Source organism: Parasteatoda tepidariorum, chromosome 7 (genome assembly GCF_982258835.1).
Source record: "Parasteatoda tepidariorum strain Cologne lab strain chromosome 7, Ptep-v5.0, whole genome shotgun sequence".
Classification (NCBI taxonomy): Eukaryota; Metazoa; Arthropoda; class Arachnida; order Araneae; family Theridiidae; genus Parasteatoda; species Parasteatoda tepidariorum.
Genome location: NC_141761.1, coordinates 55,571,014 through 55,596,150, shown reverse-complemented (window position 1 = coordinate 55,596,150; position 25,137 = coordinate 55,571,014). Strand labels below are relative to the sequence as shown.

The window sequence follows — 25,137 nt, the reverse complement described above, 5'->3', positions numbered from 1 at the left end:
TAAGAAGAAAAACAATTCATATAATAATAATTAATGTCGTGTAAACAACTAAAAACGCTTGCTTGAAAAAGTTTTGTTTTATTTTCTCATATAAACCCATTAATGCTCAGGTCGAAAAATAATAACAAATGTAAAAACTAATAAATAAATATCTTTTTCCTGAAAACTTTTCGTGTTATTTGAAATTTTGATACGCAATGCAAAATGCCGAAAAACTATGAAAATTCTAATCTATATTATATAAAACGCTAATACGTACGTACGTATGTATGTATCAATAAAACCGATGATATTTCTTTTCTCGCGCTGGTAACAGTTTTCATATTATGTAAAATTCCAAGAAGAATGTAGTTTTCACACAAAGCAAATAAATGAATAAATAAAATAAAATGATGGTATTTTGTACCAAGTGCTTGATATGAGCTTATGCAACTTAAAAAACAATTCGCAACAGCTGGAGATGTATTTTTAAAACAGTCCTAAAAAAAGTAAACTTGAGCATTAATGTGTAAATATTAATTGAAACTAACATGAACTCATAATTGCTCACGTTGCGCTAAGGAATTATTTCGTATTAATTATCAAATGAATTTAATATTAACTCATTAATACTAAATACGTGTTTTGCTTAGTCTAATAATGTTTAAGTCACCGAGAAGGGTAGCAAATAATAAATATATAAAAAAAGCATTGGAATTATTTTAGCTTTATTTTTTGTGTCGGTATTTGTCTTAAAGTTTTATGCATGATTTTGTAGTGTTCATCGATGCTAATTTTCCACCTCGTACGAAGAACGGAGATTCAGCTAGTTATATAAAAAAGTAAATATTTTATATGAATGAAATTATAATAATTTAATTAAAGATGTAAAAAAATTATTTCTAAAACTGCTTTATTTTCTCTATATTTAGATTTTGAAATTTTTAATAAAAATAATTAATGCTAAATATATTGTATTAAAATAAACTAATTTAATATATTTGTCGCTTAAGTGAAAATTACTATGCCAGCACAAGATTAATGTGGCCGATAACAGAATTTTGAATTTGTGTTTTAGTTAATAAAACATAGTACCTATTTTGTTTAAAAAGGTATTGAAAAACGATTTTGTTTTTAATAGTAATTACAAATAGCATAACGTATATTTTTTTATTTCATTTGATAATAGTATTTATAGTAATCAATCCTTGCGCCACTAAACCCTACGTTCAATTCAATTCAATTATAGTAATCAATATTTATAGTAATCAAACATCTTACTCCTTTTGGATTTTTGATATTGAACTTCCTTATGAGAACTCCACCGTAGTATTCAGGTTCTGAACTGATATGCTGAATTTTTATACTGCCTTGGTAAACGCTACCGGATTGTGGCCAAAATATTGGACTGCTCTGTAACAAAACATAAAAAAGCACATATTAAACATTTTATTAAAAGATAATAATCAAGAAATTATCTATAATTTTTTTTCCAAGATTGGTTGTTGATTACATACTATGAATATTAACCAATGCTAGTGGGGGAAGAATTTAATGAGAACTATGACTTAGGCGAGAATCAATAATTTAATATTTTCTATGACTATGATGACTGTCCGTTTTTTTATTTATTAATATATTCATAGTAGGATGCTTTTTTCCTTGTTCTCTTCGCTTATCAACAGCCAGTGATTACTTTCATTCACAATTAACTTCTTTTTTTTTATTTTATAGTCGATTAAAAATGATCGTACCTGGGCATGGTTGGGTGAATTGTGCGTACGTATAAATTTATGAAATACATTTGGTTAGTAAGTTAATCGTAAACAAAATGAACGATTACCTAGATTTGTAAAATAATTAACTCTACTTGAAAAAAAAATGTAAACTTAAGAATACAGAATGTTCGACACATTAAGCAGATATATATGAGAAGTAATTTAACTTGTATAACTATAACATATATATGAATTCAAATTGAAACTCTCAAAATTTTAATTCTCTTGAGTTTTTTATATTTTAAAAATTTCGATATAAATGTTAAGATTTATATCTGGCAACGTGAATTTTCTGCCAACTTTCAATCTCTTACTTTTTTATATCTATTAATATTTTTTTGTTACCTAAAAAATAACATGAGGATAAATAATCCTAATTTAAAGCAAAAAAAGTGACAAAAATTCGAAGAAATAGCAACTAAAATTGTATTCAATTTACGAACAAATCGTAATTTCAAAAATAAAAAACGCTATTAAGTTAATGAATGAAAATGGTCGTTTCAGTAAGTCAAATTTCAACTCTTAACACACCCACATGTTTAATTTTTTCAAGTTTAACAGTTGATAATTTTCGAACTATTTATCGAATTTTTTCTTATTCCTTCGTACTCCTTTTACACTTTTCCACACACCATAGTAATTTTAAGTTTCCAAGTCAAAGTTTTTGCACAGAAAAAAGACACTTGACCTATATATTTAAACATCAAAATCAACGGCGCAAAGCCTAATATTTCACAACATAGAGAAACTAGATCATTTCATCTAGGTGTTAACTGCTTATTTATTTATAGTATTTTTGAAACATTTAAATCTCATTTGCTTTAAAAAAAAAACTCATCTCTAAGTAAGTCATCTCAGTTTATTGCTAACATAATTAAAAAGTCTTACTTTCCAAGCATAAGTTATAGAGGACAAACTCGTAGTGTTATCATTTGTTATTGATATTCACGTGTAGTTTACCCCCATAAACTAATTTTAGTTCTTAATTACTTTACTATAGTTTCCTTAACCATAACAATCATTTTCTTTTATTTGTTTTAAAAATGATATAACAATAAAGATTGTGAGCTAGTGAATATGTGAATGAAACAATGAGTAAGAAAAAAAAGAAATACAGTCGAACCTCGATTTCACGAATTTTTCGATATCTCGAAGAGAAAAAAATTCCCTTCAAATTTCCTATACACTCAATGTTAAAATAAAAAACTTGATTTCACGAATTTTTTTTTCTAATCCCTCGATAACTTGAATTTTTTTCCCATAAATATTTATATAGATATTGTATAGATTTTTTTTCTAAAATTAAGGAAATATTAAAAAAAAAATATTTAAGAATGGCTGACAAGGCATGGAATGATGTGTCTTCCTCTACGATAATGAATGGCTTCAAGAAGTCTGGATTCATGAAAGATCACGAAAGTAGTCAAACAATCAATATCGTTAATTCTGCTGAAAGCTACACCGAAAATGATTGGAACAGATTGACCGGACTCATGAAGCTTGATGACATAGAATTTCATGACTTTGTAAACGTAGATGATGCAGTAACAGTATGTGGTCAGTGGGATGACAATGATATCATCGCTCAAACGAAAGATTCTTGTGAACTATCAGAAGAAGAGGATGAGGAAATCGAAGATTTACCGCCCAATGTTACTAACAAACAAGCACTTTCTGCAGTGGACACTGTAAGAAGATTTACTGAGAGGCAGCCGAATATGTCAGAGGAGACATTTAAAGCTATAGTCCACATAGAAAGTGTTATAGACAAACTTTCTTACACATCTCTAAAGCAAACAACAATTGAATCTTTTTTTTAAATGAAAGTGTAAAAAGTGTTTTTAGAATAAATATGGAATAGTAAATAAGGTATGTAAAGAGCATTTTTCTTTATTCAACCAACGATAACATGCTAATTTCGAACTTTTTCTCCTCTCCCTTCAAGTTTGAGATATCGAGGTTTGACTGTACTAGTCAAGGAGTTAGAGGCATAGAACTAATAAATGGGCGATTAGAGATTTGGAAATCAATGAATGGCCTATTCCATTTGTAAATAAATAAAAAAAAGTTCATTAACATCTGATTTGCTGTATGACGTTAGTCAGCGGCATTTTCCCCAGATTTATTTTATTATACGTGGAAAGAAACGATGCACAAAATTGCCTTTGAACAATATTTTCACAAAAATAAAAAATCCCACCACTGAAACACATAAATTACATTCTATCCTGGAATGTGATAGGGTCACATTAGTTCTAATAAAATCCAGATTAAAAATGTACTGTCAGAAAAATGAAATCAATTTTAATTATAAAATCGAGAACAAAAAAAAGCTACTTCTTTAAATAAACATATTTAGTCAGGTAGCCATTATTTAGAAAGTATGTTCTTTAATAGTTTAGCCACATGAGATTATTTGAAGAAATCAAAAAGTCGATACTTAGTCAATTACATCGATCTTAGTCAAAGTTAAGATAGATAACATTGGAGAACATTTTTTTCCAGTTACACGAGATTTTTTTAACAGACCGTAGGTACTTTCGTATCACTGATTTAAAATCTGCAATTTTTATTAAATGATATTTTTAGTCTTTTTTTGTTGTTGGAATGTACAGGTTTAAAAACATTATATATAACAGGGGGCCATGTAAATCTTGCTACAAACTAATAAAAGTTAAGGCATATCATTAGGATTAAAACTGCATTAGAAACCATCCCCGGAAACGCCTATATACGCCACAAGGGGCACTTTCCATATTATGAAGTGTTTCTTCGTGCGCTTTTAAACAGAACATAATAGAGAAAGCAGCCCTAGCCCACATTTCCCGGCATGGTTTACTATGCAATTGCAATCCTAATGATCTTGCTCTAATTTCCCAAAAAAGTTTGCCACAATATTTACACGACTCCTAGTTATTTAAACCGTTTTTGAACTCTTATATTTCAACAATAGAACATGTCATCGTTAATTTTTACTAATCAACTTTTAGCCTTACATTTTGAAATTTTATCTACTTTCGATTTTAGACTTTATCGACTTCTAGTCAGACTTTTACTTTTAGACAATTACACTTGGGACCTTTAGACTTCATTGACTTTGGTTTTGAGTTTTTTTTTATCTCTTGTTTCCTTATTATTATTATTATCATTTGATTCTCGACATTTACACCGGCGCTATTGGATTTCATTGCCTTTAAAACATATTTTCATTTGTCAAATGTTATAGTTAATCCACTTTTAACTGATCACCACCACTGTCATTTGGCAAAATTTTAGTGCAATTTCAGTTTTTAGAGAAATTTTTTAATGTAATTTAACTTTTATCTCCGTATACCCCCCTGGGGTGGATCGGAGTTCCACCTATCTTATATTTCAACAAAAAATTGACTAAATATGTCATTTCAAACAAAAAAAATCTGTACCTTACCTTTAGGAGAAAAACCAATTTAAGGTTTAAAATCCATGCATCCGAAATCGACAAGATCAAGTATTTGTATAAATGCAACGAAAAATTTCTTCCTTTGCATAGTTGGTTTGAAAAAAAATGCATATACAATAGTTTATGTTCATATTAATATTGTGACATTATAGTTAAGCGTTTTATGTTCAAACTAACTAGGTTCGCTTTCAAAACATTTACATAAGAAGTGGAAAAAATTCTTACTCAGGTATTTTAATTTGCTTAAAAGAATTGTCCATGATTGGAGATAGTTTTTATCCCATCATTGAATGTCATTCTCAATATCAATAAATATTAATTCTTAATACCATTAAAGTTTTTTATATAAGTTTAACAATTTTGAATTATTTGGCTTTAAATTGATATAACTAATGTTTTCATTAGCATGTACTTTGGATTTGTCTCGAAAATAGTATGTCATTCTTAAAGAAATGATGTAAATATCAGACGGAAGTTTCAATTTCAATTGGCTCTGCTTCAAAACACTAGTAAAAAAGTTATATAGTAGCTTCATTATTAAGATTTTACTGTCCAAAAAATAATATATGTCATGTCAAAAATAATATACTCCCGCTAGAATCCACTGTGACCAGGCTAAAGCTCCGAAATTTCGCAACCTACGTCAATGATGGTGGCAATGTCATCAGCATTGCGCACCAACCGCCATTATTTCTTAGAAAAGCTGATGCCCATCGATTTGGAGTTGGGTGGAATTCAATTAAACCATGACCAAGGATCGAAACAAAGTCCCTTATAAAGACGGCTTGGTGTCTTAACCATTGAGCCATCGCGGCTCATGAATGATAATGTGAACGTTTTTAAAGTGATCTATTTGAAATTTATCAGTGTTTGTCACCTTTTTTTATTTACTAACCCCTTCAATTTCCAAGGTCAAGAGTTAATTGAGTAATAAGCAACCTAAATTTAAATTTTTAATCTAGGTTCAGATTTAGTAATTTAGATCATACAATTACTTAATTTGTTATTAACGTAGATCATTATTTAACTTTATAGTTTATCTTTATTAATTTGTTTGTAAGCTCCATAAGGAAATGTGATTGCCCCACAATTATTAGCTTTCACCAAAATTCATTGGCAGGCTTTCTTACTTGGAAAAGAGCCATGCATTTTCAATTGAAACGAAATTAAATTTTCTGAAATTTCAAATGGGTAAACAGATATAATTTCGAAAATGAATGATTAAACCATCTATTACTATTACATTAACACCATCTATTATTACAGAGATGCCAACTTGCTCCGGAAAGTGAATAAATATTTTAAAGTGGTAGTCTTTTAATGTATGACTCGTGTTTTAATAAATTTGATTTATAGGATTTTTACTCATTACTACTGATAAATAATTTAAAGACTTATGTCATACTCCACTTTGGTACAGTTATAACACGTTGATCCTATTGAAAAAAATAAAATTAACAGCAAATCTTAGTTTGTTATTCTTTACCGTTTTTTAAATATTTTGCCGAATCCTGAACAATCGGCATCTCTGTTATTACTATAAAATATCGATCTATTATTAAACTATCTATTATAGACTATTTCATCGTTTAATTTATTGCGATCCTGCGTACACTACAATAATCACGTAGCACATTTTCCATTAAAAATAAATAACCCTAAATGGTTAAAGCAAAAATCCAAGTCGTGATTTTGTGTCAGCTAAATCAGTTTTTCTATTAATGTGTGTAAGATCTTCAGGGTTCCATGTTGCTGCGTAATATCTGGGTCTAATATGTCCTCTTTTTTCAAACAGCGGTCCTTTACCACATTCTACACCAGGCCGTGCTGCTTTCCTCATTGCGTGGGTATCGATGCCTCTCGCTTCACATTCTTCGATTTCTTTTTGGGCATATTTTTGAAATATTTCTTCCTCTTCGTCCAAATCTTTCATTTGTAGTAAGTAATCTTCCAAATCTTCTATTTCCTTAGACTTGTCTTTAGTTTTCCGGAATTGCATTTGGTGCATCTGTACATGCTGTGCATCTCTCTCTAACTGAGAACGCTTATGTTGTTTTGAATCTTCCTCAATTTTTAGTTTGTCCACTAGGTCATCAATGCATCGTTTATCCCGCAGATCATTCAGCATATCTTCGTACTTTTTCTTTTGCTTCAGAGCCATTTCTTTTTGATAGAACTGGTCGATTGCTTTTTGAGCTTCAGCTTGCTCGTATGCTTTCTTTTTGCTTTCTTCCTGCGCTTTATCTTCGGCTTCATTTACAGCCTTCTGTAGAATATCCGCTTCTTTTTGTTCCAAATCTGATCGTTTCATCATCATAGCATCCGCGACCACCTGTCGTTTGTCAGCTTCCCTTTTGTCTCGTTCTGAAACTATTTTTTTGTGCTCTGAGGTCATCTTTCTTTTGGCTTCATTGAAAAGTCTAGCCCTTTCGCCTTCAGCGTCTTCTAGCTGTTGATTCATTTCAAGAAGAAGGAGCTTGTCAACTATTTGACCATCCAGGCATTTTTTGTAATTTTGGTTTACTTCCTTTTCTCTCTTTATCTTTTCTTTTAACTTTTCTTTTTCTTTTTGGACTTCATCATCAATAAAAAATCCGTCGCGTAAGTTTTCCCATTTTTCTTGATTTCTCTTTTGAAGCACCTACAAATATAAAAGGATAAGTCAAATTAAAAAGAATTATACGTGCAAGAAAAGAACGTGCATGTACCTTATACAAATGCGAAATTTTGAAGCAATCAGCACTAAATATAGTAAGCACGGTGGACCAAATTGTCTACTCTAAAACTCTTTCCCACCACCAGTTCGCAAGCTGCATCCCAAAGAAAGAGTTTTCCATAGTATTTGATAAATATTTTATAATATGAATGATTTGCTAGATTGCAGCTCTGATCAATAAAAAAATAAAACTTTAAACATGCGTTTTAATGAGTTATTTATCTTTCGTTTCCTTTGTTAAGCTATCACAAGTAAAATCAACGTTATTAATTTCGCATGGTTATGACGTTCCCAATTTAGTATTTTAAAAGGTATCTAAAATCACTTGTTTCTTTTATTGATACTTACTGTTTTAAATCTCTATTGACTTAAATTATAAAAACTCAACAAAACTAACAAAATAAATTTCAAGCTATCTATTAAGTTTTGGGAAATTATGGTAAATTCTGAATATCAGATTTTAAATGATAATATTTGAATAATTGATCTTTCTTTTTGAGAGTAAACTCAGATTATGGTAAATCCAAAAATAGTATGAAATTGTACCGGAATTACCAGCAAATAAAAAATTAATAGGTTATATATTAGGCGCCATGAATGTGTAAGATAATGGTACTTATCCGTTTCGGATGGTGATAAAAACCTATTATCACAATACCCATATTAGGCACCTATATAGGTACAATAGGTTCTCATTACTACGGTTCTTAAAACAGCAATACCAGTAGTATTTAATACAACATTTAATTAAGCATCACTGGCGTTAATAATAGTTTAACAGTTTATTCTCCCAAAAATTATAAAAAATATTAGTGTTGTTAATAATTATTTCCGAGAGATGAAATTAATTTTGTTAATAAACAAAAATTGAAATAAAAAAAAAGTTTTGTATTTAAAAGCTAAATTGACGGAGAAAGGGTAAACCATAAAAAATTGCCATATTGTTAATGTCGTCAAAGATGCTTTTAATTTTGGTAATAGAAGCAAATTGAAATAAGTTTTATTAAAAAGCTAAATTAATATAAAAAGGGTACTTATTCATTGATGAAAACAATAAAAAATCGTCTCATTATTACGAATGCCAATTTTGCTTAACTAATTATACCTATAGGTACTAATATTGGTACCAAGATACTTACTATGCTGATTAAATAGGTGGGTACTTTTAGGTTAGCCGGGTGCAAGAAAGTTCAACTAATATTTTTTTTAAAAATTTCATTTGAATTAACTTTTTTTTATTTTTAAAAAATGTTGGTGGAGGTCTACATCTTTTGGAAACTTTTCGCTTGAACCTGGCTAAGCAAAAAGTACCAATAGGTTTTTAAAGATCCAACTAAAGGGATAAGTACCGGTGAAAAATTGTTGATTATGGTAATTTTTGACTATCAAGAGTAAACCTCGAGCAATTGCGTTATGCAAAATGGTACTGAATATACTAAACCTTAATTTTGATGGGTTGAACTTCTAAAAATGTGTTTTGCTTTATCTGGTAATACACTGAGAAGGGAAATACATAAGAAGATTGGAATTGTTTCAGCTCAATTAATCATAGGTCTTTCAGTTTTGGCTAGACCTGAAAATAACCATACGCCAAGGGGCGAGACAACAAAAGAAAGTGGCGGCTTAAAAAAATGCAAAAAAGTGACCGGATGTTTCTTTAATTTTCTTTTTGAAAAAATTGCTTAATTAAAAAAGTTTATCAGTGCAGATAGACTCTGATAAACAAAATTTTTATTAAAATGTCCAATGCTTCCATTCAAAATTTTGATCCTTCACAATCCATCAATTTGTGAAGGTAAGATTCGTGTGGAAGAAGAATTCTTTAACAATTCACATATTTCAAAGTTGTAATATATACATTAAATGTATTTTGCCACCACAAATTTTTTTAAAGTTCCTTAAAGTCAGTATGTTTAACTAAATTTTATCACAAATTTATATTATTTATAGCCGTATTATGTTTTGTAGTCGTAGATTATTTCTAAAGTGATCTTTTTTGAAAAATATAATTTAATCCAAGCAACAACAAAAAAAGTTTGTAAAAAATGGCTATTAAATGAAACACACCTGACGATATCAGTCACAGACTCATTAAGTTTGAGGAAAAAGTGACTACTTAGTTATTAAAGTCGAGGCCACTAGCTAATAACTGAATATTTAAATTTTCAAGTCTAGTTTTGGTCATGAGTTTGTAGTATTGATTAATACCCATTTGTTGATTATTCACGTTTTTTCCTCCGCACTAAGAGGTACAAGTACTTAATAAAAGAATAAAAAAATAAAACTTTTCGCTGCCTAATTCAAAATTTAATTGGTCAATCCCCGTGAAAATCTATGTAGAAAAGAAAAGAAAAAGATAAATTACCTCATTGTGTTGCTTGCACCAGTTAACAGCATTTTTCTTTCTATTTCCTTCCAAAATTCGACACTTTTCCTTTTCTTCGTCTCTGTAATTATCTACGTCACGAATGACTCCTAACAGAAACTGAGCGTCATAACCGGCCATGTTATTTTCCTGGGACATTTTAGCAGCAATTTGCTCTTCTCTGTCCTTTAATGTTTCACAAAAATTCTTAGCCGCTCTGAAATTCTTGACTCGATCCTTTTCCTCAAATATTTGTTGGTAAGCCTTGTCGAGAACGAAGTTCTTACGAATTTCTAACCTGGCTTCCCTGTCCAATTCCTGACGAGCACACAGTTCATCTCTGGCATACTGCCTCTTTCTCATTTCACTGCCAATTTCTCTATGTTTGGTAAAAGCGTCAGTCAGCCATTGACAAGCTTCTCGTTCTTTCTTTCTTTTTTCAAGCTTCAACTTAGCTTTGTCTTCGAAATTTAAAACTCTAGCTTGCGTGGATAAGCGATTTATATAGGATTCAGGTAAAAGAAGTGGACTTTTATTGCGAGAGGACTTTTGTCGCCGCTTAAGGGGACAGTGGACGTTAAAACCAAAAATTTTAAATTTAACAAATTTATACAAAAATAATATTTTATTTTTTTAGTTTTGGATATTAAATACTGTATTTATTTCAATAAAATAATTTAAAACTGTATTAGGTACCTAAAAATTAAAATTTTTGCAAATATTAAAATTTTTCTAAAACGTTTTGAAAATATGCCTCGCGCCTGAAATTTAAGAATAGATGAAAATTTTATAATTTAAAATAGCAATCATAAGGTCTCAAAGAGCTACAAGCAAGGATTTGTACATCCAGTAGTAAAAAAATTTTTTTTTTAATTTTTAGTATTTCGTAAATTTTTTTTATGAAATTTTTGTTATCAAATAGATTTTGGTGCTTGTAAAATAATTTCTAGTGCTTAGATATGCTAATCCATGATTGGGAGTGTAGCAAAATACATTATCAGCAGTTGTACCAAATTTTATAAAATTTAGAGAAAAACTCAGGCGCGAGGCATATTTTGAATGTGGCAAATAGCGTAAAAAATTCATTTTGAGAAAACAGCAAATTAAGACTTTCCTTATTTATAACAATTGAAGAAACCCTAATATATCCTCAATTTTATATAAATAAGCAATATTTATTACTTCTTAACATGTTGGAGAAAGAATTTCTTAGTTAAGTTTATAATTGAAAAAAATAATGAGTAATTTATAAATTACAAATATTGCGCTTTTTTTAGAATTTTTTCGAAACGTATTATTTTATCAATGTGTTCATAAGGATATTTGAGATACAGTACTAGTGATAAAAAGTAAACAGGTAAATTTTATTTGAAAGAATATTATCCAGATCATAATATTTGTTGCCAAATTTAAATAGATTTTTTTCAGTATTCTAACGTATAAAAATAAATCTAAAAAGCAATGAGAAACCAATATTGAAAAGTGATAACAAAGTAATTTGCTATGAAATTCTAGCATTTTTTTAACAAATGCATCTTTTTTAAATATTTATTTCACAGTATTTATTAACATAAAATGCATAACTATTTAAATTATTAAAAGTGCAGCATATAAAAACATGTTATATTGAGGAAAAAAAATCATGAAAGCAAATAATAGTTCTCTTATAAATTGTACAAAAATTCTGAAATATCATCTGATTAGTTGCAGCAAAAGATATATAAAAGTTTAAATAGTTTTTTGAAGCCAATTTGATATCCGATTTTATAATACACAGTCAATGTCAAATGAATTAATAAAAGGATTTCTAATTAGGCACTTAAAATAATCCTGCCTTATATGTCGTTCCTTCTAACTTTTCATTCGTCTTATTTGAAGCAATTTTGCAAAACTTTTTAGTGTTTCGCTTTTGCTTCCAAACAGCCGAACATCTCCTCTTGCTATCTGACAGCCGCCGATTGTCTCGAGTTTCAGCAATTTTCAGAGACAGTTCATTGAGCGACTTATTTTCCAGCAACAAAGTGCTGAAACAACCAACATTGAATTCACAAACTGCTGAAATTACAGAAAGCTCCAAGCGCTTCTTTGAAATAAAGACTTCCTTTGAGCATTTACTCCAAATGATGCTGTGAAAACATTCGTTTGGATTCTGGGTTTTTCCAGAAGTACAACGACTTAGTATTTCACTACTAGCAAGTCTTTGATATACTGGCATGACTTTTTCAAAGACTATCTCTGAAATGAAGGTCTTCATCGTCGAATGAGATGGCGGAATCTGTTTTTTCGCAATTGCTCTCTGATAAAAACACCAGGATGTGGGGCCTTTGGGACATTTACTGTGTTTTGGAGTTTCATCAGATGATGAGCAATGCATCAGTGAAGCAAAGATGGCAGTTTTCATGTCGTCAACACTAGAAAGGTTACTCTTTATTGCGTTACGATAATAGTTTGTGAGTTTAACTATTGTATCTTCTTTCAAACTGCCAGTCTTTTTTCCACCGAGCGTAACACCTTTAGTTCTCCACTCCTTTACCTTGTTACGTAGGCCTTTGTATAACCGCTTCGCGACATGATTTAAACACTCTTCTTTACAAACTACAACATCAGGACCATAAGGTTTGAGAGATTGTAGATGTAAAAAGGTCTTCGAATCACCATCAGATACAATGTTTACATATCGCATGTTATTTTCTTCCACCGAGCGCATCCATATCCGTTCAGCTGCAACAACTTCCATATTTCCAGAAGTGCCACAGTAGTTTATCTGGCAAGTGTCTTTATGACCTTCTTTCCAAATCAAAAATTCAGGGCTATCTTCTGTTAGATCCCTTTTAGCATTTGTGCATTCACTGCAATACTTAGAAATTATTTCAAAATCTATTATGAGGCCAGTCAACACATCAATGACAGTACCAATTCCGTACAATGAGGTGTGGCCTCTTTTTTGCCAAGTACCATCATAGCTGACACAAACATCTAAAATATCTTCATCACATATGTCTGGATTCAACTCTTGATGCTTCTGTCGTACTACTTTTTTAGCAATCGTTAAAATATCTTTTTTTACAAGTTGTTTTTCTTCTGAAATTTTATTCAGGCAATTGTTGAAAGTTTTTTTATCCATTGAATGAATTCCCATCACCATTGAAAATATTTCAAGGGCAGCATACCCTTTTCCAATGTGCAAAAATGCTTCTACAAGCTTTTTATTGATTTCGAAGCTTTTTGATTCTTCCATACGAGGACTGGAAAAAGTTTTTCCAAATAGTTTTTTGCAGTTTTTGCAACATAGTTCCAGTTTTGTGGAATATCCAAAGGTGTTATGAGACACTACTGTTAGGGATTTTGTGTGGCATTCATCACATGCAATATTTTCAAACAAATTGCCCCACATGTTAGTATTCATAAACACATAGGTTGGCTCACTAGCATCAACATTTTGAGGCATCTTTCGATGGTATTCAGCAGTTATTAGTTTTTTTTCAGATGTTGTTTTGCTTTGATAATCCATATTCGATGTACTAGCAACAGATGTACAAGCAACAGATGTACTAGCAACATCATCCAATTCAATATCAACTTGTTTGTCTAAAACAGTATCTTTTTTATTTTCCCACCGAGCCTTTGCTCTCGCTATAGCAGCCCGTTTTTTTTTCGAATTCCGAGATTCAGGAGCATGCCACCTTCTGTTTATGCTATGCATAATGTCAAGGAAAATAAAACAATGTAGTAAAATAAAAACAAATTTAATAACAACGAAATAGTTCTAAAACAATAACAGAAATAAATAACGATAAATTAGCTCTGAAAAGAGCTGTTTTTTTGTAACTAATAAAGAAACTAACTGAAAAATCGTAGAAAAACAAGTAAAACAAACGATAAACAAGAAAATTGTTCGAAAACAAACTCGTGCACCAGATGATAGACTTTATTTTATTTTATTTTCAATTAATTTGCTTGTAGCTTGCATAGTTTAGTAAAGAAAAACAGAAGTTTAAATTTCACTAATGCTAGTTTCGGTTTTGAGGAAAGAGCAAATCTAGGTGATTGGTTGGAAAGTTCTGGTTTCGTTTTCGAAAAATGTCAATAACTCCGTTAAAAATTATCAGAAATTAATAATTTTTTTTTTAATTGAAAGGTAATGAAATAAGAATACATATTTAATAAAAATCAAAAATTCAAAATTTTTTATGATTTTATCAAATTTCAACGTCCACTGTCCCCTTAAAAGGATCTTCTGCTAACTTGGAACCCATTGATTGTCTGTATTAAAAACTAACTCTGAATGAGTGGTGCAAATAAGGAATTTATTTGAGTATCGTATCCATAGTTTATTATCTTCAACTCTTGAGAAGAGTGGAGAAAAGACAAGTTTTATGTAAAAATTTACGATTTCATTCAATTACTGAACTTGAAACCTGCAAAAATACATCTTTGGCAAAATATCAGTTGTTTAATCACAATACTTTTAAAAATCTAAAAAGAACACAAAATTGTCTCAAAATCTCGTACGTTAATGTTATTAAGTTGATATACATTTTATCAGATAAATAATATTATTAAGAAGAAAATTGCTACTAATTTTTATGATTAGCATTTATCTTAAATTGTATTATTAAATCAATATATTGTATTGCTTTTAAAAGATATTTTAAGCCAATTCAACGTTAAGTGCTATCGTTTGTTTGTCATTTGAGAAACATTTTGTCAGGTACGCTGCATTTTTATTAACAAATTAGATCAACCAATAGTAAGAGTCTTTAATATTTAATACTTGAATAATATGTCAAGATTATGTATTTATGTACTCTATCTTGATTTATATTGCTTTTACAGATACTTATATTTTGCGTTAAGAATTAATTTATAATTTATATACATATTACACACATTATTAAAAATTCAGCACAACTGAGTTTTATATTTTAAAAAAAAGTGTTTTATATTTTAGCAAATAAAAATGAAAAAATGTTTTCAATTAAACTCCACTCTTAATTTAAAATGACACTCTAAAATAAAACGAGGTAAGAAGAAGATGCATGGTAAAGAAAACTAATAAATGGTCAAGCAAAGATAATTCACCAAATATATATAGGAAAAGATAATTCACCTTACTAATAAAATTCTTGGCATTTCTTTTAATTCATTTTTTTTCTTTACTTAATAAAAAAATATCGAATGAGTAAAGCTTCTACTTGTATCAAGTTTAAATTCTGACCACTACAATAAAACATTGTATCACCAAAAGAAATACATAATATTTTCATATCGGCAAATTTTCTACTTTTAGTTAAGTGAAAACATTATTAAATCCTCAAGGTGGTAGAAATTGGGCTTACCATAATTAAGTAAAAATAGTTTTATTGAAAGTTTTAACCAATATAAAAAAAAGGTAAGAAAATCTTCATAAGACAATATTTTACTATTGAGTTATAAGATTTTTTTAAGAGGCAAGGTTTTTTATTGCCATTTTATTGTGTGTAATACTGCTATTATCGCATCAACTAAGATTGCAGAAATTATATATTTATTTATTTACATATATGTTCCGTTTTAAGAAATAGATGATATCATCACGGCCAAATTAATACGCAATACATAAACGAAGTCTATTTAGTTATTACACTCAACTTTTATTATTTCCTTGATTTTTAAGTTTCAATTTTCTGACATTTCATGCTTGAAAAGCATTAGTATTTAAATCGAAATTACGTATTGCATTTATTCAATATTGTAAATACGTTTTTTTTTAAAAAAAAAAAGGTAGAAGAGGGGAGTTTTAAACTTTAAAAACTGAGACAAACTTCCTTCTCCCTCAACAGTAAAACAATTCATTACATATTAGTGAAATAAACTAATTTTGATAGCATTTAATCTGTTTTTTAATTCTTCATTACACTTGATAAAAAAACGATGAATAACTGCAATACCTAAATTATTAATATGGGAAACAAAATCGTCGAGATTTACTTTACAAAAATAACTCAATTGATGGTGATATCGTGTATTTCTACCAAAGTCTAACATATTTCACTTAAATATTTAAAATGCAATGTTTACCAGTTGTACTTACATTGATGAGAAATTTTCAGCAGAAATATCATGTATTGAAAAATGCAAAACACGCAAAGTTTTTGTTTACCCAAAATATCATAGACTACGTCTAACGAAACCGGGTTCGATATTGCATAATAACTGATCAGTTTTTCTGTGACCATAGTAACGAAGGACTAATACAGAAAAAGACAAAATTTCCATTTCTGTAGTTACATGAAAATACCTTCTTTTGGGAATTTTACGCACGCTATTCAGATTTAACGCAGCATCAGTTGATTTTCAATCGAAATATATTTCTAACATTAGAAGGTTAGCAACAGCAGACAAAATTGGAGAATTTTCAATAAATTAATTCGCATTTTAAGATTTCCTACCATGAAAACTTATTTATACATCGGAATAAACTTAGCATCAATGCTAAACAATCTTTCTTTATTGTCTTATTATGATTCGAATAAAAGAATTAGATTTAATATTGATTTTAATCCCATATGAACTAGAATCGTTTCTCATAAGATTTAATATCTGATTTTAATCCTATGATATTAAAATGTTTCCCAAGAACATCGCTTGAATAAGAATTGTCACAATATCCAAGAGAGATTAAGAATTTTTCCGAGATTTCCCAAAAGAATTTTTCATTCCTTGAATCTCTATTCAATAACCAATTTAACCAATCTTACGATAATTTTAAATCTAAATATGTTTCTTATTAATCAAAATCAACAGTAGCCAAAATTTAAATATTTCTAGAACCTGATTAAAGTTAGAAAATGTTTTTTAATGTTCCTTAATGTTTAGCGTTGAGCAGAAAAATAAATTTGGTGCCAATATCATATATTATTTTATTGACTTCTTATGTTTTTAATAAATATTTAAGTGAAACTGGATAGAATATTGAACCGGAATTGTTTCTCATATTATTAAAATCAGAGATTAAACTTCATAGTATAGTTCAGTTCAAAAGTATTCAGTTTTAACCAAGCTTCAGATGATTTTAAAGCTCAACATCGTTTTTCTTAATAAATAACAATAAAAGTTAAAAAATTAAAATTAATTTATTAATAAACTAATATCATTGTTTGTTCTTTCTTAATAATAATTATAAGACTAATTATTTTTCAATATATCTTAACACTGAGCACAAAATAAAAAAAATTTCAAGTACTACGTCACAATCTAAATGGAGGACTAACTGTACATTGAGAAAAGAAGTATGGTCAAAAGCACCATAATATAGTAAAATTTACCATATTTCTGGCTCTATGGAAACACCATAATATTTATGAACGGTTTATATATGGTTTTTATAATTATTTATGAACTTTACTACAACTTTAATTCTTACTTTTTAGAATTGCTTTTTAATGTTGTTCTATTATTTGATCTTTGCGTATTTGCATCTTAAATATTTGATACCGCATTTAACCTAAACTAGTCATGTATAAATTATATATAAATGTAAATTAGTAATTATTTAATGTGTTTCTAAGTTCAAACCATTCATTACGCTTCACTGTTGACTTTCGGACGTGATTTTGATAACTCAATTGCAACCATTGAAAAAAGCTATGCCTAATACTGGAGATACAGAGCTCGATAATCCAAGTACTTCTAAATATATTGAGGGCGTCTCAGTAAGCCTCCTACGTTTTGGAATGAAACTCCGAAATTATGGTTTGCGCATATTGAAGCTCAATTTAAGAATTGTCAAGTTTCGGCTGCAATCACAAAGTACAACATCACCGTTGCTGCCTTGGAACAGAAAATCTTGAACACGGTAAGTGATATAGTTTTGTCACCTCCCGAAGAAAATCAATATACCGCATTAAAGGAAGCACTTATTGCTCGTTTGAGTGATTCCGAAAGTGTTCAACTAAAAAAACTCTTCTCCGAACTAGATCTTGGTGATAAGCGCCCTAGTCAATTGCTACGCGAAATGCGGAATTTGGCGATGAGTAAAATAAATGACAATGTCTAAAAACCACTTTGGTTACAACAATTGCTACAGCAAGTTCAACCATTTTAGCTGTCAGCACTGAAGCTCTTGATAAACTAGCTGAAATGGGCGATAAAATTTTAGAAACTTACGGTAGGTAACAGTGCATTGGCGAATTTTCTGCCAATAGAAATCCAGAAGCGACTACATCAGAAAGTCTGAATTTATCAACAATATTAGACAAAATTAATGTACTTTCTAAAGAAGTTAGTGAGCTGCGAAGATCACGCAGTACCTCTAGAAATTGGAGTAATTTTAATCGCCAAAGGTCCAATTATATGAACCGATCAAATTCAAAAGAAAGTATATGTTGGTACCATCGTCGTTTTGGTAAAAAGTCAACCAGATGCACTAAACCCTGTTCATTTGTTGTTGTCCCACTAATTAGGCCATCGTTGGCGGCGCAAGACGATGGTAGCCAGAATACAAGTCGCCTTTTTATTTATGATCACTCTAGTTAACGAAATTTTCTTATCGATACTGGAGCTGATGTATCTGTCTTACCCGTTTTTTCAAAACAAAACAAAAAATTCCTGATCCAAAATTTTGCTTGTATGCTGATAACGCTTCCAAGTGCACACGTTTGGGACACAGCGAGTTTTCCTTGATCTGGGCTTACGAACAAAATTTTGTTGGACCTTTATTGTTGCCGATGTTTCGAAAGCAATAATAGGTGCTGATTTTCTTAAAGAATACGGGCTTTTAGTTGATATTTAAAAAAAGAAAGTTAATAGATCCTTCTACATCTTTAAAATCCTTTGGTCGATTTGTCCATGTTCCGTCAACTAATTTGACAACTGTGTCATCTAAAACTACTGATCCTAGAATTTACCAACAGTTGAATGAATTCAAAGATATAACTGTAGAACATTCGACAGTCAAAGAGATCAAACATGACGTCACCCATCATATTATAACAACTTGTCCACCAGTTTTTTCAAAACCTAGACGTTTGTCACCCGATAGATTAAAAATTGCACGAAAAGAATTTGAGTACATGATTGAGCAAGGAATCTGTCGGTCATCAAAGAGCGCTTGGGCCAGTCCTTTACACATGGTACTAAAGAAAAATGGAAGCTACAGACCATGCGGTGATTACCGAAATTTAAATGCTGTCACTATACCTGATCGATATACATTGCCACATATTCAAGACTTCAACAACCAATTACATGGTTCTAAAATAATTTCGACAGTGGACTTAGTCAGAGCTTATCACCAGATACCAGTCGAACCTATTGACATTGAGAAAACAGCAATCTGTACCCCATTTGGTTCCTTTGAATTCATAAGAATGAGTTTCGGGTTACGTAATGCCGCACAAACTTTCAGAGATTTATCCATACCGTACTTCGCCGATTAGATTTCTGCTTTGCCTACCTTGATGATGTACTTGTGGCTTCTAGAACCGAAGACGAACATATTTCACATCTAAGACAAGTGTTCCATCGATTTCAAAAAGCTGGTTTGGTCATCAATTTAGAAAAGTGCGTCTTTTTAATGAATAGTTTGATGAATAAACACGCTCAATAAATTCTACTTACATTTATTTACAATTTATACATAATGCATTTATACGTGCAATTTATACATAGTTACATTTGTAATCAAATATTCACGATGCGATAGTACAAAAAAAATACAAAGAACAAAAAGAAGTGCAATTTTAAATGTAAGAATGAAATTTGAAGTAAATACAAACTTAGAGTTCATAAGTAATAATGAAATAATTTAAAAACGCAGAATACGCACTTGTTATCACGTCGCTTCAAGCTAACATCTACTAAATTTCACAACAATAAAAAATACAGATTTGTAAATATAAAAATGTCCTTACAAGGCTGAACTAAATCAGAAAGCCAAATGTTACGCATCAGGCTGTTCCAACGTTCTAAATTGGAAGCGTGGAGGTGGCGGGTTCAAATTCCAACGCGACTTGGATGCATCTATTTATTTACGAGTATTCATTTACAGTTACATATCCCTGTGTAGGCTTCTGTTGTGAGCTCCTCGCAAAGTTTAGTTTTAAGCCCTTGTCAAGTCGAAGAAGAAAAAACCAAGGTAGAGAAGGACTTCACAAAGATGCGACAGGATGCCCACTACAATCACGTTACGATAGATGCATCGAATCGAATAGCTTACGATTTTTAGAATTTAAAAAAAGTCTTATATTTAAAATTTCAATTTTATAATTGTCTGCAAATAAATTTCGATTCTTTCCAAAAAGGTCTCGGGACATGGCGAATTAAGCAAAAAGTAAAATTAACATTAACGGAACGAAACTTCTGATTCGGTAGATTTTGAATCTACAGAAGCGGTAATTGGGTATACTGCACCTAGTTAAAAGACATTGCATACCTAAGGTAACAAATCAAACGGTATTTTAAGAAACATTGGCCAGTAAAAAATAAATAAATAAAAAAATAAAAAGCGAGCGAGCAGATTACTCATATTGCCGACAATCTCTTTACCGACAGCTGATCTCACAGACACCATCAATTTATTTTAAGTTACATTTTATGTGCATAAATTTGCAATAACCATAACTATGCTATTATGTAACTAACTCTAAAGTTTGGTTATTTCCGAGGCATAGGGAAGCAATTGTGTATAAGATATTGTGTATATTGCCGTAAGCTACATACCATCGTTTAACATTTAATTTGAACTTCATTTTCTTTTTAAAATGTAATTATAGAGTAAGTTTAAAACATATGATTTCACCAAATGCTCAACATTGAAAGAAAACACGATATTTGATTAAATATTCTGAATAGACACAATGAACCAGTATAAAAAGTAAAACAAAACACGAATATTTCAATTTAATATTACTAAAAGCTACTTAATGCTATTTCTGTAGAAGAAATAAAAACAATTTCTAAACGGTAGCAACATTTCAAAAAAAGTACATCACGCAATAAGCACATCATTGTTTTAAATCATTAAAAAAAAATTCACGTAGAAAGGCAAATCAAAAACCTGCAGGCACATATCATTTTTAACCTATTTATTGTTTATTTGCGTGACTAATAGTACTCTAAATATGAACAACACTTTTATTTTTTAAAAGAAAAGTAAACGATGTAGTTTTAGTTCAGAACTTTCAAAAGTCAAACTATTCGTTGAAGTTTAAAAATAAAGTAAAAAACAGTTGGCAATTTTTTATACTTTATTTAAACCACAATAGTGCCTATCGTAAATTTTTTGAGTCCAATTCAACCAGTCGTCCTTCTCATACTTTATAACACGATGTATGGATCGTACTTGAAAGACAATACGATTAAATTTAACACCTTGAGTTTTCTGTAAATTTTCACTTTATAATAGTTTAAGGTAGTCATATGGATCAAGTTAGTCATATGGTTGGCCATGTGGCTATATGGTTCAAGTTTGTTAGACGTTGTATAAAATTTTCTGAGTGAGTATGCTGAAATATTTTTGGTAAAAGCTAGGGATCCTATGGAATACTATAAACAACTTCCATTATTATAGCTGAATTTTATTTAAAAGTAGGATGGAAAAAAAAGTGAAAAATAATTACAACAGTAAAGAAACAAAGCACAGTCTATTTATATTATTTATTTTTCTCTTGAATTTCTCAGTTTTCCTTGTGTTTTAGAAACAATTGAACATTTAAAAGAAATATATTTGATTTGGCCGAATTTTATGTTTACATTTAAATTTCAAAGGTGGTAAGTATACTTCACCATTTACAGTCACAAAGAAAATTAAATTTAAAGCTGATTACTTGCCATGAAAAGATGAGAAGCATGTTGCAATGCACAAGTGCCCATCACATTTTGCACACATGTAACAAGTACTCTTTTCTTGTCACTTTGTGCTACATTTCCTACAACGTCAATAGTTCGAAACTATCTTAGGCATTTGATTTTTCACACTGGCTAAGCGCTGAAGATAGCTAAAGATGGCTGCACAAAACTGAAGCGGGAATTAGTGTTCCCATTGTTATAATAACAAGGCCAATATATTGTACTGGGCCTTGCTTTTCTTATAGGCGTATTTTTTAAGATCATTTAGGTGGGAAGTCATCTTCCCCCTGTCCTCGAAAAATTTGAACTTACCATTAAAGATATATTAAGTGTGTCAATTTAAGTAATAGAATTAGAATGTTGAATAAATGTTCCATCCATGTCCGTTTTTTAAGAGCAATATCAAATAGAGAAGTAAAAAATTTAATCAAAAATGTTCCAGAAAATTGAGAATATACAAAACAATAAAACGAGAAGCAAAATTAATACTTAATGTTGAAGATTCCTTACTGAAAAACTTTTGAAGATAACACTCTATATGTAATTAGGTAATCTGTCATATAATTTACTAGTTTGATTGTAGTCTTAAAAATTTAGTACAACTAAAATATATTATTAAAAAATTAAAAAAAGCATTATATTTTTTTTAAATAAAAACATGTTATCATAAAAAGTAAAATTATCTTAAATGATTAAATAAAATTTGGAATTCAATAAACGTACTTATCCGAAATTTCAAAACCTTTTGTATGGACAGATTTAATCTGACAAACTGATTATTAAAAAATTATTTAATATTTTTTAAAATATTATTTTAAAATTTTCTTATTCTTTAAAGAATATTTAAAAGCCATTTTTATATTTTTACAAAGTTTGACATTTTCTCCATTATCTGAAATAACATTTTTAAATTAAGTTATTTTAGTTCATTCCAATCACTTTTTATGAATCTTATAAGGTTCTGCATTGCAATCACAAGCGGCGATTCACGTTTTACTCTAATCACGCATTTTCTCTATTCCATAACAGAACAGATTAAAAAAAAAGGAAGTGAAAAACTTGTAATATTAAAATAAAAAAAATTCTAACCTCATCCTTGTTGTTGAACTCATTTAATACAACTACAGAAGAAGAGCCTGAATCCCATACGAGTTGCCAAAAATCAGCCAGCGTATTTGGAAGAGGATATTGGGTGGTTATGAAATGGTTTTGTATTCCGTAATGCTGAAAAATAATTAGTTGGAAAAAAATAATTAAATATATACAGCTGTTATTACAATAGATAAAGAAAACTCAAAAAGTTACTAACTTATTGTAACAGTAGCGATCCACACAAAATATGCAATTCTTAATAATTTTAAAGTAATACTTATACAGGGGTCTGTTTAGAAGAAATTTGGGTCCGTTAACGGAACCTTCACAAAATATCTTTTCATAAAAACGGACCCTTCGCAAAATAATTTATCTTTTAATCGGACCCTTCACAAATTTGTTTATCTTCATTATTGTTTAGTTAATCGAATAAACCTTTCTCAGGAAGGGGAGAGAGGAGAAAGACACATGTAAACGAACTAAGTTTTGTCTTCGGCAGACGCTTCTTCCTTTATTCGACGAAATAAACATTCTGCGTTCGGCAGTATACGCTAAATACCAAATATTTGTATGTTGCATCTCGAATTTAGTAGTTGCAATTGCTGTTAATTTTTTAAAATTTAATTTTTTTGAGTATAATTTTGCAGTGTTGAGCATAATCTTGAATGTCTTTACAATTTTAAAACTTGAAAAAGTTTTTTTTTTTTGCAATAACGGACCCTATTATACAAATTCACAAAACGGACCCTGGTTGAAAGAATGTGACATAACGTTTATTTTATATTCACAAATTACGAGTAACTTTTTCACAATTTTACGAAAACGGACCTTTTACAAAATGTCTGGACAGACCCCTGTCTGTAAAAATGTTTTCTCTTCGGTGATCAAATATGTATTTTTTACCAATAAACTAACACAACTGTGCAAAAAATTAATTCTCACTTCAAATTTTGACATGATACCGATTTTTCAATACAGAGTCATGAGACAACGTTTCATATACATATATATTTTCTTTTTTTGCAATGAATAAGAATATTTCAGTTGAAAAAAAGGCGATTTCCATAATTTTTTCATAGATTATAACAAAAACGAAGCAATTTTTTTTTTCTTCAGTTTTCAGAGTGCAAGACGAGTTGCTTTTCCTGCTACAAAATTCTGCTTAACCCAATGTAAGTCAATGAGAAAGTAGATGTTATATTTGAAAAGAATAAAAATACTTCTTATGAACGGTGCGTGAAATAAATAATTCAATTACTTTTGATCTAATGATCGGATTATCACGAAATCTGATGCAATCTTAATGGTTCTAGGGACTAACCTTAATTGAAACAAAAAAATATATACTTCGACAGATTTAAATTTTTGAATTACAGAATATGAGGATAGCCAGGATATCAGAGTCGTCTAAGTGTTGAGACAAACTTCTAGAGAAATTTGGGCACTTCACCAGGATAAAAATTGCATAACCCATGTCCGGAAATGTCGTCATACGCCATTAGGGGCGTTTTCCTACAATGAACTGCTTCACCGTGTCCTTTTGAGCAGGTCATAATACGGAAGCCCCCCTAATGGCGTACGACGATATTTCCAGGCATGGGTTCCTATGTAATTTTAATCTTGATGTATGTCCCAATTACCCTAAAGGTTTGTCACAACATTTAGACAACCCTTTGTTATAAATAACTTTTTTAAACTTGTACATTTTGGCAAAATATATACTAAAACTGTCGTTTTAAAAATAATCTGAAGTTTTAGGAACAAAACTAATTCTAGATTTGAAATTCTCACACTTAATAGGCAAAATCAAGTATCAAATAATTCACATCAAATAAATTAGCATTACATTTTATCTGAACACAAACGTTAATATTTAAACACTTAAGACTCTTAACAAAAACATTTAAAGTTAAATTTTTAGTTAAAAGTTATATTTTTA

At 29.8% G+C, this 25,137-nt stretch overlaps 2 protein-coding genes across 2 annotated transcripts in view; both read right to left on the bottom strand.

Annotated features, from left to right (window-relative positions):
* LOC107439861 (receptor-type tyrosine-protein phosphatase kappa) overlaps window positions 1-25,137 on the bottom strand; it is an 82,663-nt gene that overhangs the window by 6,153 nt on the left and 51,373 nt on the right. Inside the window, exons 13-14 of the mRNA XM_043045697.3 lie at window positions 23,196-23,330; window positions 1,261-1,392 (exon numbers count right to left, since the gene is read on the bottom strand). Of these exons, the coding sequence (XP_042901631.2) occupies window positions 1,261-1,392; window positions 23,196-23,330 (267 nt within the window). The remainder of the gene's footprint in view (window positions 1-1,260; window positions 1,393-23,195; window positions 23,331-25,137) is intronic.
* On the bottom strand, window positions 6,763-16,486 carry LOC147807161 (uncharacterized). The gene is made up of 4 exons (XM_087167870.1): window positions 16,351-16,486; window positions 14,495-14,695; window positions 10,278-10,835; window positions 6,763-7,837 (listed from the first exon to the last, which is right to left on the bottom strand). The coding sequence occupies exons 2-4, from the start codon at window positions 14,531-14,533 to the stop codon at window positions 6,863-6,865; spliced, it is 1,572 nt and encodes a 523-aa protein (XP_087023996.1). The 5' UTR covers window positions 14,534-14,695; window positions 16,351-16,486; the 3' UTR covers window positions 6,763-6,862.

Excerpts from the sequence above, each read along its gene's own strand:
- LOC147807161 (XM_087167870.1), bottom strand. The coding sequence starts at position 14,533 with ATGGGTTCCAAGTTAGCAGAAGATCCTTTTAAGGGGACA. Across the intron at positions 10,836-14,494 it reads AAGATCCTTTTAAGGGGACA|CGGCGACAAAAGTCCTCTCG; the intron begins GTGGACGTTGAA and ends TGTCCCCTTAAG. Across the intron at positions 7,838-10,277 it reads GGTGCAAGCAACACAATGAG|GTGCTTCAAAAGAGAAATCA; the intron begins GTAATTTATCTT and ends TTATATTTGTAG.